Source organism: Mesoplodon densirostris, chromosome 2 (assembly GCF_025265405.1).
Source record: "Mesoplodon densirostris isolate mMesDen1 chromosome 2, mMesDen1 primary haplotype, whole genome shotgun sequence".
Classification (NCBI taxonomy): domain Eukaryota; kingdom Metazoa; phylum Chordata; class Mammalia; order Artiodactyla; family Ziphiidae; genus Mesoplodon; species Mesoplodon densirostris.
In genome coordinates, this window is record NC_082662.1 from 162,413,165 (window position 1) to 162,427,595 (window position 14,431).

Consider the following 14,431-nt stretch of genomic DNA (forward strand, 5'->3'; position numbering starts at 1 on the left):
TTCATGAAGAAAGTGTAATTAAATTCCTGTCAGGCTCAATGAGATTTATCACCTGCCCAGCAAACAGAAACTATTTTTGAGTTCTGAAGGGGCTTTAGAACACTTTAATTACCTCAGCAGGGTGGGGAGGTGAGCCATTAAACTGAACAGCAAGTCCACAGTGCTAAAGGGACATTTTGTCAGCATATGCCAAAGCACTTTTCTGTTTGAGTTAGTTTGGTGTTCTAGTCTAGAAACAGGATCAGAAACTTTATGTCTTGGAATATGTTTCATGGACAGCTAGAATGTGTGCTTCAAACATCAGAGTGACATCTATCCCCTTAGCTCTTTTCTTTCCCTCTGCACTCATCCTGTATCTAACTTTCCTCTCGTTGCCAAAAAAGCATTGTTGGTGACGACACCATACACTGGCTCAGAGTTACTTCTATTATGGATCTTGGCAGTTTGGGTTTTTACTATTTCTTTTCCAGAATTTTCCATATTACTTAACACAGTGCTGAAGTGCTTGAAGGTCACGTGCTGAAAATATTGGGGCTTTTTATATGAAGGGCTACAAAGTTACCTTATACCATTGCCACTTCTAACACAAAACTTGAAGTATTGAGTTTGGAACACTGAGTTGGGATACTGAGTTGCTAACACATATTAAAGCTCATCATACTAGCATCCACCATACAAGCAAATTCTACCTACTCAAGATTATAACTTCAGGTTATACCTCCTTAAGCTTTCTTAAAAACAACTTCCGAGAATCGTTTGGCTGAAACAGGAAGGTAAGGTGGTAGGAAAAGCTGTGCGTGGAACATGGGCATAATTCATATATAAAAGTCTCCATTATTAAGAAGAATGATGAATTACACACATTCTCTTGGATCTACCTCAGTGCTGCAAGCTGTTCCTAGGGTGACATTCCTCTGGCAAGAGCCCTGGGAAGGCCTTCCTTATAATTTTTTTCTTTTCTGTTACAATCTCACAAAATATTCCCTGCTTGTTTTCTTTGCCCATCACTCAGATAACTTAATATCCCAGAGCAGTTGGTGAGCCTGAAGGCTTGGGAAAGTGAGACAAGAAAGGCAGTAAGAATAAGCGTTCTCAATGCTTTTCTGCTGACCTTCACTTTTAAGTCAGCCTAGATCCCCCCCTTTAGAAGAATACAATGGAGGTAATGTAATTAATTTAAAGGAGCTCTTTTTTTGGCAAGTGAGAGAGAAAAGGTAATACTGAAAGTGATCTGAGTCCTCCACAATGCCCCCCTAGGACTCATTGCATGTCTGTCTCTATCTGCTTTCATGCCCCCTGTTCCTATGTGACCTACCTCCTTGGATCTCCCCAAGCATCAGAGCTCCAGGAGGATGGTCCTAAGCTGGGAGCTCCAGTTGCCATGACATTTGATCTTATCACCCAACTGTGTGTTAGTGACAGTCTGTACTGGGACAATCTCACTCAATGCCTTTCCCCTCTGGCCTAAAGCCACTAAAGCAGTGTTTCCTAAGGCATGTACCTCAGAACGCTAGTCCTGTGAGATGCTCTATGAACAAAGCATTGATGGTCAAATAAATCTGAGAAACATGGAGACACTAGCCCTGCCATCTGATATTAAAGCTTCTATAATCTTCCAGTAAAGAAACATCTAATTTTTAGTCATCATTTCCCAAGTAGAGTCAATCAAGAAATCCTTGGTGTATGTCTGTGTAAAACTTATTAAAATCTCATGGAATGGACTTTGGGAAACTTCAAATTAAGGTTGTAGTTTTAGCCAACATCTCTTGCATGTACTCCAAGTATAAGTCTGCCTCAGTGTGAAAGAACACCAAGAAATGGTCTTAAAAGTGGCAATGCCAGGTGTGTGATGAAATTAGTACTTCTCAGTATGAAATTTAAAGGTTTCAGCTGAAAAACAAGAATCTTGAAAACTAATTGAGCAGATACTTACATTGATGTCAGAACTATTTTTAAAATACAAATGGAAATTTGCCAGATAGTTACAATAAGGTCCTTTGGTTTTGGTAATTTCTACCAGGAACTATTCTGAATACAGAATCATGCGGTAAGACACACACTCACAGCACAGTGCACAGCATGATTCGCATCCTGACTCTTTCTTCCATTAAAAAGCTTCCTTTGAAGGCACTGATGGCTCCACTCATGGAAGGTGTATAGACATGAGAAAGAAATCACAACAGAAAGTGTGAATTAGCCCAACAGTCTTTCCAATTCATCTTTTCACAAAGAGCATACCCTGAACACAAAGGGAAAGTAAACCAACATTTCTCCCCTCCCACTCCCTTCTTGTCTCCTGCTTTTAGACGGCACAATCTGAGTCTATGTATGTTGATAAGTGACCTATCATCAAAACTCTTGTAACAAGGAATCTTTCTCTATTCTCTGGAAACTCAGGATAAGGACGTGTGTAAGCCTGAACACTCTTCTGTTCTCTTAATATTGGGGAAGCTGAAAGGGGTAACTTCTCCCCTCAACGCCGAATGAATAAACAGTGGAGGCCAACTGTTGAGTCAGGAACTTAATTACTTTCTGTCAGAAATGCCTTCTGTAGACCTACCATTTGGGCAGAGTATTCTTCATCCTTCTGTTTCCTAGCTTTTCGGGATCACTTCCTTTTCAGTAGCAAAATGTCACGGTGCTTCTTGGCAAGTGCCACTTTGTACCCTCCGGCTCCCTAAGGTTTGTGTTCTTCTTTAACTTAGTACAACAATGACTTCAAATCAGGAATAAAATGTTTCCCACTCTCCTGCCTTTGATTTGTCCAATTTGCTCCCTTTAAAAATCTCATCCTTCCCCAAATTAATGACAGTAACACCAAATGCTATCATTCTCCACATTGGTACCAACAGGATCGAAAGAGTTATAAATATTTACAAGTCTCAGATCTTACTGATAAGCATAGACATGACTCAAATATATACAAGAATGAGGAAGGGGGGAGTCCTTCAAATGTTATCATTTATTTCAGGTTCAGAAATACAGCTTCACATTTTCACAATAGGTACACATGACCTTCAAGAATGATACAGGCTTTAGGAACTTGCTTCAAAAATTCCATTCACAGAGTCCATCCATATGTCAGCATTAAGAAAGCCTGAAAGTGCCAAGAAGACAGGGGAAAGTACTCTGGCTCCAATTAATTAAAGAATCAACAGAGAAGGCAAGATTTTGCTTCTGTACACTGCTTCTTAATATAAAAAAGCAAAAGAGGAGTTTGATTCAGAAAAGGGAGAGAAAAGAAACACACAGGCAAGCAAAACAAAGGCTGTACATGTGAAATTAAACACAAATCAAGTAGTGGTGGAATTTCTGATTGGAAGGAATCATTTTTAGCAAATTGGCAACATACAATGCAAGAGATTAGACAGAGTAATTTTATCGTAATTTAAAAAACATTACATTAAGGAATTTGAGGGTAAAAATTAAAAAGGAATGAAGGCTTGAGCTGAGCCATGTGTGAAACCCCAGACCAGAGAGGTGAAAAGTCTTACCAATATACCAGTATGAGCAGGTCTTAAGACAAACAGGAGACTCTTCCTTGAGTTTCCTCTCTCTTGCTCTCATACATACATACATTCTTACACATATATACAAATAGCAATGCATATACTACATATGCTTCAAAATACTCTTAAAATTTCACCATACAGAGCACCACATAATGTTAAACATACCAACTAGACAGGATGACTGAAGGTTCTAGAAGACACATTTGAGCTTTTAAGAAAGGAATGAGGGATCTAGTGAACCAATAACTGTTTCTTAGAAACCATCTAGCTTCATTCACATTAAACTGTGAGCTCACAGCTTGCAGTCCTCTTAGTGAAATGATATAAAACTCATGGCTTGAGTCTCAAATATTATCTTCTTTCATCGAGTTCCATAGTTTAGAGACCTACTATTTAAGCTTTATTCTTAATGTTAAGGAGATTCCTGTCCATTTCAAATAATTACATTGTTTGACAAATGAAAAATGTTAACCTGAAAAACTGGATGGATGACCTGCCTCTGAGGTGTTACATAACTTCTTCCCTGCATTTTAAGCAAACTTACTCAGAAAATCCACTACTTGTATCATACTGCTGTATACCTCTATTTTTATTTTTTGACAGTTACTGTAGAGAAAGAAAATGACTATGTAGACAAACTTAGCTTTTTAAGATTCACCTCAGCAATCTAAGAATAATTTATATTTCTAATCAGAGATCTTAAAGGTAGGTTTCCAGATCTTACACTTACTATGAGCTAGCTATATTGGCAAAGATAATTTCTTCTTCGATAGCAATGCTGTGAATTTAGATGCAAATGCTTGTATATGTTATTCTACCATGTTGTCATGGAAGTTCTGAGCCTTGTGCCTCTCAGAATGAATGTAATCTGGAGAAAATTTTGTACACCTCATGTATGTTATAAGAAATCAACCACTTTTATCACATATTATGGCGAATACTCTAAAGCTAACTCTTGTATTAGCACAGTTTAAAAAATATATTCATACCCACACATACACACATGTATAACTATTTACACACAAACATATACATATATATACAATACACACACAATCATGCTCATGGCATTTTAACAAGTGATTTTTAAAGCTACTTACCCACAGGGGCACAAAATACATGTACTTACACAAATTTACTATGTATATACTGTATACACAGGGACACATGCTTAGAAAATATGTGTGTACACAGAAAACATCAACATTTATCACATACTGGTATTAGGTCCCATTTCATATTTGAGAATTATGGCTACAGTCTATTCTAAAAAGTCATAAAATGAATCTATATGACTACTCTTTAATTCTAAGGTCAGAAGGCTTATAGTTATATCACAGGAACTTGGTTTTATTATAATGTTTTAGAATAGAGTGAGTTTGTATCTGAACAAGTAGGCAATTTGCTAACTAAACAGACCCTACTGCTCTTCTATGTTACAAAACACAGCTAAAAGCAATATTCAGAGGAGTAATCTTGGTAGATGATTTCTGGAAATTCAATATATCTGTTCTAAATCAATACTATTTCAATCTGTCCACAATTGAGTAAATGGCTATTCCAGTTAGTCAATAAGCATGCAAGAATTAGCATGTGACAATAAAATAGATTTACCCATCAAATAAACATATAAAGTTTACTTTTCCAGATCCTAAAAACACTGTATGTTTTATTATACTAGACATGATGGAGCTACATCTGTTGTGTAGACAACGTCAGAGCAATCAGGATGAAGTTACACAAAAGATCTGAAGTGTGTGGGAAATACTTAGAAAGCTCATTAAGCGACATTCCCATCTTAAGGCCTGATATGAACGCTGTACTTCACACTCCACACATCCTAGAGCTTCTGACTTCATTTACATTGACATCTCCTTTTAGCAGGATACAAACCCTTTGGGAAATGGGATTAATACTAATCATATGACACAGTACTGCAGTAAACTGAAAATATTCTCCAACATGACTGCTGAAATTCCAGGGGAGGCTGGGTTCTATTAGAAATAACTTAGAAGTAAAACAAAAATGTACACACAAGAAGAGACAATTGGGACAGTGAAACTGTGGGGTGATAATCTGAGAGCAAAAGCCAAAGGTGACAAATGCCATTGTTTATGATGCATAAAATCGGTGCAAAGAAACTTGGGAAAAAAATCTCCAGTTTTCTTTGACATGGTTTGTGCTGATCTAAGAACACATCAGTGGTTATCCACAACATTTTCCTTTAACCAAAGGAAATTTTTGAAATACAGCAAAACGCAAAACCACATACAGCACAAAGCCAAACCCTGAAGTATATAATCTGTTAGATGCCTATTTTAGAGAATTCAAAAGAAGGAGCAAAGGGGATCCTAAAAAAGAGGGAATTTTGTGAAAAGATCACTTTAGACTATTCATTTTACTATGGATGTTTACTTAACTTATTTCCACTTAGCTGCAACACTATTTTAAAAATACAGTATGTATTTTGCACATCTATTCCATTCACAAAGAGTTAATTTTTTTCCATGAGAAAAAGAAAGATATGAGAAGATTTAGGGTGGTGATTTAGGGTGGTGTTCTTATACAATCACTTGCAATTTAAAAGTTGAAATGCCCTTTTTGTAAATCTTGTATTCTCTGATTTTTGCCTAAGTGGACTAGTTTTAACCCTTTAGAGTAAGTTCAAAACAATGCCATTCAACTTGGCAAGGTCTCTTTTTTTTTTTTTTTTTTTGCGGTACGCGGGCCTCTCACTTCTGTGGCCTCTCCCGTTGCAGAGCACAGGCTCTGGACACACAGGCTCAGCAGCCATGGCTCCCGGGCCCAGCCGCTCCGCGGCATGTGGGATCCTCCCAGACCGGGGCACGAACCCGCGTCCCCTGCATCGGCAGGCGGACTCTCAACCACTGCGCCACCAGGGAAGCCCGCAAGGTCTCTTTTTAATAATGGTTAAAAGTTTTACTTCATACTTTATGGGCATCTGCTTTGGGTATCAACTACACAGGAAATTAAAGTTAACATACAAATCATGCTTGCTGCTTTCAAAGGGAGGCATTTCAGTTGGTTAAACCTGATTTACTTCTGTAGAATATGAAATGGTGTCGTGGGACACAACTATGCAGTGAATACTTGGTCTGCTGTCTGGGAACAGTTAGCAGACAAAATTCCGGTTGGCTTCTGGCTGTTTCCTACATGCTAATCATCTAGTTCTAGGTAGTCCAAAAGTCAGCCTCAAGACTGAACTATTAACCCCCAGGCTAAGCTGCTCTTATAAATTGCAGAAATGATAGAATTTGCCAATTTGCTTTAAATCTCGATGTCTTAATATTATTTTCTGGAATGACCTGGAAAGAGACTCTGAAGTTGTCCGACTGTAGGAGTGTGAGCTCTGCTCTCAAACTAGGGCATCTTTTCTTTCCATTCCAGGTCCCATTCTTTAAATATGGCTATCCCATAGTAAGGCTCAGGATTTATTAAGAAAGCCTAGAACAGATTAAAAAGTTACATTAAACTGTTTTACATTAGGAAATTACATATTAGCATGGAAGGGGAGATATATTTTTGCACTGACTAACTAAATCAACTGGAATTAGTGTCGAAATATAATTAGCCATGCTTAAAATTAGATCAATATAAAAAATTAAATATTTTCCATGTCAGCCTTCACTGTAACTTGTGAGGAGGTAAGTATATACGTGAATAAAGAAATTACATTTGTACAGACACTGCTAGAGATGTGATATTTTGCTTCTTCCTTGAACTCTGAAACTAGCCCAATTTACTAACTACCAAAAAACAAGCTTTAATTCACTGTTGAATATGCTTCTAGCTTGAAGCAAAACACATTGCCATGAGAAGCCCTCTAGAGCAAGCAATGCATTAACTTTTCCTTTGCAAACTACCTCATGCTTCTGGAAAAGTTTTATTTTTAAGGAATCCTAACTTTTAAAAAATCACTTCTTAGCAGTTTTATGAAATAAAGAGGACGGAGAGAGGATCTAAATAGCTAATCATGGTGTAGGCGGAAACATGTATAATAGACAACATAATTTCCGTCAGTCAAAACAGAATGTGGAAAAATAAATATGTATCATTTAGGTCTAAGCCCACCATCTCTTATCTCTTAGGAATTATATTGAATGGGCTATCTGGTAGGTAACCTGGGAAAATTGTCAAAGCAATTCCAAATATATGCCAGGGTAGGCCAATGGTCCACAAAGTAGCGGGCTGCTATACAATCTACTTTGGTTGATACAACAGATAAAGCCTCAAAGAGTCAGCAGTTTTCAAGAGTCAAACCCCAAAAGTTTGACATATCATGAGCAATGAAGGTGAGTGATGAATGCATTAGTAAAACTGGTTACTTGCCAATACTGATGTCCACACATGCGACTACTCATGATTTACTGCAACGGTTATCAAATATTTTGCTTTTGCATAATTCATTAGTAATTAACTGCCATGCCAGACACTTCATTTAGTCTAACAGGGAGGATTCTAGTGGACGGATTATAGTGGGACGAGTAGGTGATGGGGGTGGTCTCCGGCTAGAAAGAGAGAAAGAGACAGGTAAAGACACAAGTAGAATATCTAGCAGAAGGTTATCCCAAAGACACTGAGAAAGAGCCGTCACGCACATGCTCATGCACAGACAGGTCAGCAGGAGTGGCTGCCATTTGTAATAATTTAATACTGTCACCTTTCATTCACCTAGCATTTTTTTTTAATGAGGTATTTTTTCATATCCAAATCTTGCTAAAAACTGAAGTCGTCCCTCCCAATACTAATAAAAATATTAAGTCATTTAAAAGCCATCTGAAATACACGGCATATTTCTCAGTCAACAGAGTATGAAGCGTACTGTTATGCCCACTCCAGGAACTAATAAGGTATTTAGGCCTCAGAGACTGATGGGGTTTGAATTTTTATTTCCCTTTAAGTAATATTCTTCCTATTTTTTCTCCCTGTCTGGATGTTAATTATCACTTCTCATTGTCTTTAGCAGTAGCTTTCTCCAATTTATTCTGTATCTTACTTCTAATTTGCTAAGCAGTAGGAAGTCAGAAAAATTAAGGTTTTTAAGAGTTCTCCACAACAAGTGTAAACAGGCTCAAGGTGAGCGCCTGAGTAAACTGCATGAGCTCTGGTTCCTATTTTGGGTCCTAAAAGTTTTATTCTTAGCAACAGTATTCCTCACTTTCTGGTTGGTAATGGTGTTTCTAATAGCCGAGGTTGCTGAATAAACTCCAGATAACGAAATATTACTATATCTGAGAATCTCAGCTTTACCAACTAATACTCTTTATGCCCTGAACCCATACATTTATTTCCTAAATGTATTAATAAGCTTTTTTGGGTGTATACTTGACTTTATATGTCATATCTCAGAGAGTAATGTTTATAGTCAACAAAATTCAACAAATTCTGCAAATTGAAAACTTTCTTCTTGATAAAACTCTCCCACTGATTTTTTTCAGAAAGAACCCTTCTGGAATTACAGTCATGTCATGAAATTTTCTTCTGTATTGGACACACTAAATTGATCAAATCAAATACTTTTTCTCAGGATGAAGGAGTGAAGTTAGAAAAGTTAAAGAAAATGGTTATGAAATGTTAAAAAATTACACAGCTATAAAATAAAATTAGATGGTCAAGGAAAGATCAAAGCAAAAGAGATACTGTTGATTAATGGTACAAATACTGACCACTTAAGCACAAACTCATAGATCTCAGTAGCGTTTCTTTTGCCTCCTGTACTTGAAAAATGTCCAGGAGGCTTGAGAGGAAAGGTTTCCTTGGGAAGGTGTATTCCAGTTTAACCTCTTATACTAAGTCTCATTACTAAGCAGGCACTCAGTTTTTGAAAGTGTAATTAGAGATACTTTATAGGCACAGCTATGAAACTAAACCAATCCCTACTAGCTCTTTAATTTGAGTAAACAAGTTAAGTCCTTTTCCTGCAGAAAGGCTACCTGCTACCATGACCACCTGAAATGTTTCGGTAATTTCCTGCTGGGAAAAATCCTCCTATAATTTCCTTTTCACTTATGACCATGCAAAAACACCTGCGCTTTGCTTTCACTAGCATACTGCTCATTTTCATTTGAAATGGCCATATTTGTTTTAACTTATGTCCTGGATTTGAACCTACATCATTTTCTCCTTTGATGTGAAGTTTCCAGAGGCCAGAGGTCATGTCCACTTGAGTTGTTTCATAGAGTGTTTAGCAGGGTGTTGCCTTCAATTATGTTCTCAATGTTCTTTTGTTTATCTGCTGGAACCTGCTATTCCTCCTGCAAGACTCACCTTGGTGAAGTCTTCTCTGACCTACCTTTCCCTATCTTGATGCTTCTGTAGAATCTCAACATATTTCTAGAATTAGGTTTATATGCTTATTGCAACTGATTAGAAATGAGCTGTGTCTTACTCATCTTCATTTTCTTGTGGTGTCTAGCTCAGGGCTTGTCATTCAGCCACTGAATGTTTGACAAAATGAATAAATGAAAGTTACTCCTAGAAGAAACAACTTATGAATACTTGTGATAACCACTGATCTTTACATTTTATTAAGGGTTTTTTTTGTTTGTTTTTTTTAGTAAATCATTGCTCTTGCAAAAAAAAAAAAAAGAAGTTACAATGACATGTAGGATTTAGACTCTTGGAAACTCTACCTACAGGGTATTTGACTGCTCAGTTGTTCAGCAGATGTTTGGAATAAATAGTAAATCATAGGCTCTTCCTCAGGGAGTTTGACAATTAGTCACATAACCTATAGAAATATATTCTTAGCATTTAAGCAGTTACAGGAGGGGCAAGAGAGTTGGCCAGAATTTGAACTTGAAAAAGGGAAACTCTACCAGAGGCTTAATAATGGGATGGACTTAATTAGGGGATTTTATTTGAAAAAAGTGGATCTTAAACGACAATCGCAGTGAGGGGCAGAGCACAGTGTGGCATGGTGGGTTGGGAATTGTTTCATGCATGTGTGATAGCTTTGATCAAGGGTTGTAGCCAAGACAGAAAGGAATGCAAACTGAGTTCTCTTCTGATCCTTTTGTTCTTGGCTTAAATGTCATTCCTCAGGACTTCCTGACCATCCTATAGTTTCCAACCACCACTCCTCATGGCTTCATAGTTTTATGTATTTCATAGCACTTAACTCTGCCATTATGTATTTATTTACTAGATTATTGCCCATGTCTTCCAGTAGATTGCAAATTTCTTGAGTGCAGAGACGACATAGTCTGTATTTATTATGTATATTCATCATTGTATAATGTGATTAGAAGGCAGTGAATAAATATTTATTAAATAGTAGACAAACAAATGAATGACTGAAAAGTACCTACACAAGGATGTTTAGCCAGGTTAGAGTATAGACCAGGTCAAGGTGAGCAGGTCCAATGAGGCCAGAAATGCAATCTTTTGAGGCATTTGTCAGAGGTTTATATTTGAGGCAGCAAGTTTACACAGAAGTCAAAAGATGTGGATTCTAGCTCCAATTGCCAGTATGCATAATCATTAATCACTAAACTTCTCTAAGCCTCAGTTTTCTCATCTATGACACAGGAGACTCAGACTAGGTGATCTATAACATGCTCTCCAGTTATGCATTGTATGTATTATTTACTGAGCATGTACTATGTGGACTGTATTATGCTGCATGATTTTTAAAAACTCAAAACCTATTATTCATATGGAAGATGAATGGGATAAGAGAAGTATGCAAGTGGTTTTACTATAGCACCCCATTTAAGTGGAAAAAATGAGGCAAAATTTTGTAAGTCAGACTCTGAGAATATATTCTCAGAGCTTGAAAATACAATAATGTGGTCAAAGCAGGGGCAAATATGATTTTAACTGTGGCACATAAAATGTGAAAGTCATAAGAGAATGAAGGTCTATAATGGGGTTAAAGAAACTAGAAATTAAGTGATGAGGAGGAATGGAGGAGTTCAACGATGGACACAGAGAATAGAAAGACTGAAATACTCTGATGGAACAGCAACTTCTCATTAATCTCCACCCCAATCTTTGGACCATGCTGATGGGACACAACAAGGTCAACGGTAATGGGCAATTGCACATAGAAGGCAAGGCAGGAGACCAGAAAAACATAACTTTCTGCTATGTGCCAGGTCTTTTGTTTGTCTTGTTTACCACTGTATCCCAGAACTCAGTGTCGCCTTTGGCTCATAATATTTTTTTCAAATAAATAAATCAGGAGAACCTATCCATTATGAGCACTTTTTAAAAAAATTTTATTTATTTATTTTTTGTTTTATTTATTTTGGCTGCATTGGGTCCTCGTTGCTGCGCGCGGTCTCTCCCTAGCTTCGGCGCGCAGGGGCCACTCCCCGCTGCGGTGCGCGGGCCTCTCATCGCGGTGGCCCCCCCCTGCTGTGGAGCTCAGGCTCCAGGCGCGCGGGCCTCAGCAGCCGTGGCACAGGGGCCCAGCAGCTATGGCTCGCGGGCCCCAGAGCGCAGGCTCAGCAGTTCTGGCGCACGGGCGCAGTTGCTCTGCAGCACGTGGGATCTTCCCGGACTAAGGCCGGAACCCGCGTCCCCTGCCTTTGCAGGCGGACTCCCAACCACTGCGCCACCAGGGAAGCCCCCCATTATGAGCACTTTAACGGAGTCCCTAAGTGACTAGGCACTGCACACCTGTATGGTGAATTAATGATTAAAAAAAAGAAAGATAAAATTTCCATCATGTTCTCTTAAAATAATTATAACATCTTTAAAATATGCTTGGTTTCAGGTTAAAGTAACCCATATATGTATTGAGTAATTAAAAATCCTAGAGTCTGTCAACCCTTGACTGATGGTAATTACAACAGCTTGCTTAGGTAATTACAATAGCATAATTGGCCGTTATTGCAGGGAAAAAAAAACAACCCTAAAAAGTGTGTTCAAATGCTTCACTGTCTCGGTCTTAGAATGTTTAAGTAAAGATTACAGTGTTTTGGTGTTTTGTTTTTTTTAATGTGTCAGTGTCATAGATTACGAAAGTTTATGATTACTAACTTCACTATTTATATATAAAATAATTTTACTTATAAAAAAAAAGTCTGTCAACCCTACTGGAAGAAATGAGCATCATCTTATTTCTAAAACAATAACCCCCCAATAATTTCTATAGAAAGCAATTCAAGAGAAGCATTAAGTTGTTCAGTGTGAATTTTCTTAATAAGTAATGCTAAGATGTTTGCCAACTTCAACACCAGAAAAACATTTAAGGTTTACTGTTAAGGTTCATTTCATTGGTCTAGTTCCTAACCATTCAAAGAGTTTCCAAAGACAGTTTGTTTTGGGCCAAGCAGAGTTATTTGTTTTGTACCAAATTTTCCTCTGTTACTTTGTGCAGTCATGGGCTTCATTAACTTACCCATTATATTGCAATGGAGCATCTTGCATCACTTAGTGTTTATTGAAACACTGTTGTGTGTGGGCAGTTTATGGTTACTATAGCAAAGCTATGTTTCTGCTTCCAAATCTAAAGGGAAAGATGTAATACTTGAAGTTGCATTTGTAGCTGCAGGGATGGACCGTTTGCAGTATTTTGGACAATGACAAATTTTGTAAGAAAGTCAAACAGTCACTTAGGGTGGGAGGCATGGTGGGGAGGCAACTGGCTACACTGATAAGAGAGAAGAATGGTCAGCTGTCTTATTGTCTTGTTTGATTCTCTTCTAAGAATGGAAGAACTAAATTCTCATCTGCTCTTCTTTGGGTTAACTGGTTCTAGGTATTCATGATGGGAGACAGTCTTAACAGGGGTGCATCAGCATGGGGGTGAGGATGGAAGCTACCTTTCCTCTAGCTCCCTGCTTCCTGGTAATCAGCGTAACACTGAGTACTGAAATGGCTTGGTCTTTCTGCCCCTGCCCTTATTCCTCTTCAAGATGGGAAGCGGGATTTATCTATCTGGAAAGTATGTGAGCCAGCCTGGGTCTATGTAGCTCAGGCTCTGTCCTTTCCTGTGCTTAAAACAAGATATCATGACTCCCAGGCCAGGATTCTTTCTGTTGGGCAGTTATGTTGGCATGTTCTAAGGCTATGGTCCTCAAACTGGACAGTGCATCAGAATTCCCCAGAGGACTTGTTAAAACACAGGTTTCTAGGTCCCACACAGAATTTTTAAAGGGGTGAGATATTTCTAGCAAATTCCCAGATTATGCTGATGCTGCTGGTCCTGGGATTGTGCTTTGAAAACTGTTCTAAGACATAATAAATGATTTTGTCCTTGCTTCATTAGCAATTCATTTCACTTGCCAGGTAAAGTAAAAGCAAAAAGAGAAAGTGCTGGAAAAAGATCTTAAGAAAGATGAAGAAATGGTTGTAGAAATACTTTGATACCTTTGGAAATTAGACTCAAGCATGGGTCAGTTTTAGGTTTATTTTATAAAGACAAAGATATTATGCTATGGTAGTTTTCTTGTTAGTCATCACCAGAAGAATAACTACTTGTTTAGGGAAGCTTGTATTTGCTCATGAAAATGGCAGTAGGTATAGAAACTAAGCACATCTAACCATGAATTCCAAACTCTCATCTTTGGAGAGGTTATGATTGAAATCCAACCTAGTTAGCTAGGTGGACCCAAATTTTAAAAAAAAAAGGAAAACCCTCAAAAAAATATTCAAAGATTGATACTTCTAGGGGAATGCTATCTGCCTAAGAGGATAGTTATTTGCATTAAAAAAGGATATGCAATAGGCTTCATTTATACCGTAAGTTCTACTCATTAGATATAGGTGAAGCTTTAAGATATATAACTGTCTCAAAATTTAATTTACAGATAATTGCATTTAGGATCATGAGAGAGTTATACATCTCAGGTTTCTAGGAGCCATGAGAATCTAATACCAACTTGCACAACTTTTTAATCTTATTGATGAAACAGATCAAAAAAAAATGAAGGGTTTTCTCTACCTAA

General features: G+C 37.7%; 1 protein-coding gene across 6 annotated transcripts in view; it reads right to left on the reverse strand.

Moving 5' to 3' along the window:
• The window catches only part of DNM3 (dynamin 3), a 576,796-nt gene that overhangs the window by 1,625 nt on the left and 560,740 nt on the right, over window positions 1-14,431 (reverse strand). For 2 of the 6 annotated variants that reach the window (XM_060091252.1, XM_060091251.1), the window contains one exon: window positions 2,065-2,142. The exons of 2 other annotated variants lie outside the window; for them this stretch is intronic. In XM_060091252.1, coding sequence (XP_059947235.1) covers window positions 2,065-2,142 — 78 coding nt within the window. Of the gene's footprint in view, window positions 1-2,064; window positions 2,143-7,141; window positions 8,042-14,431 lie in introns of those variants that run through there. 2 more of the 6 variants (XM_060091259.1, XM_060091258.1) reach the window with 1 other exon arrangement.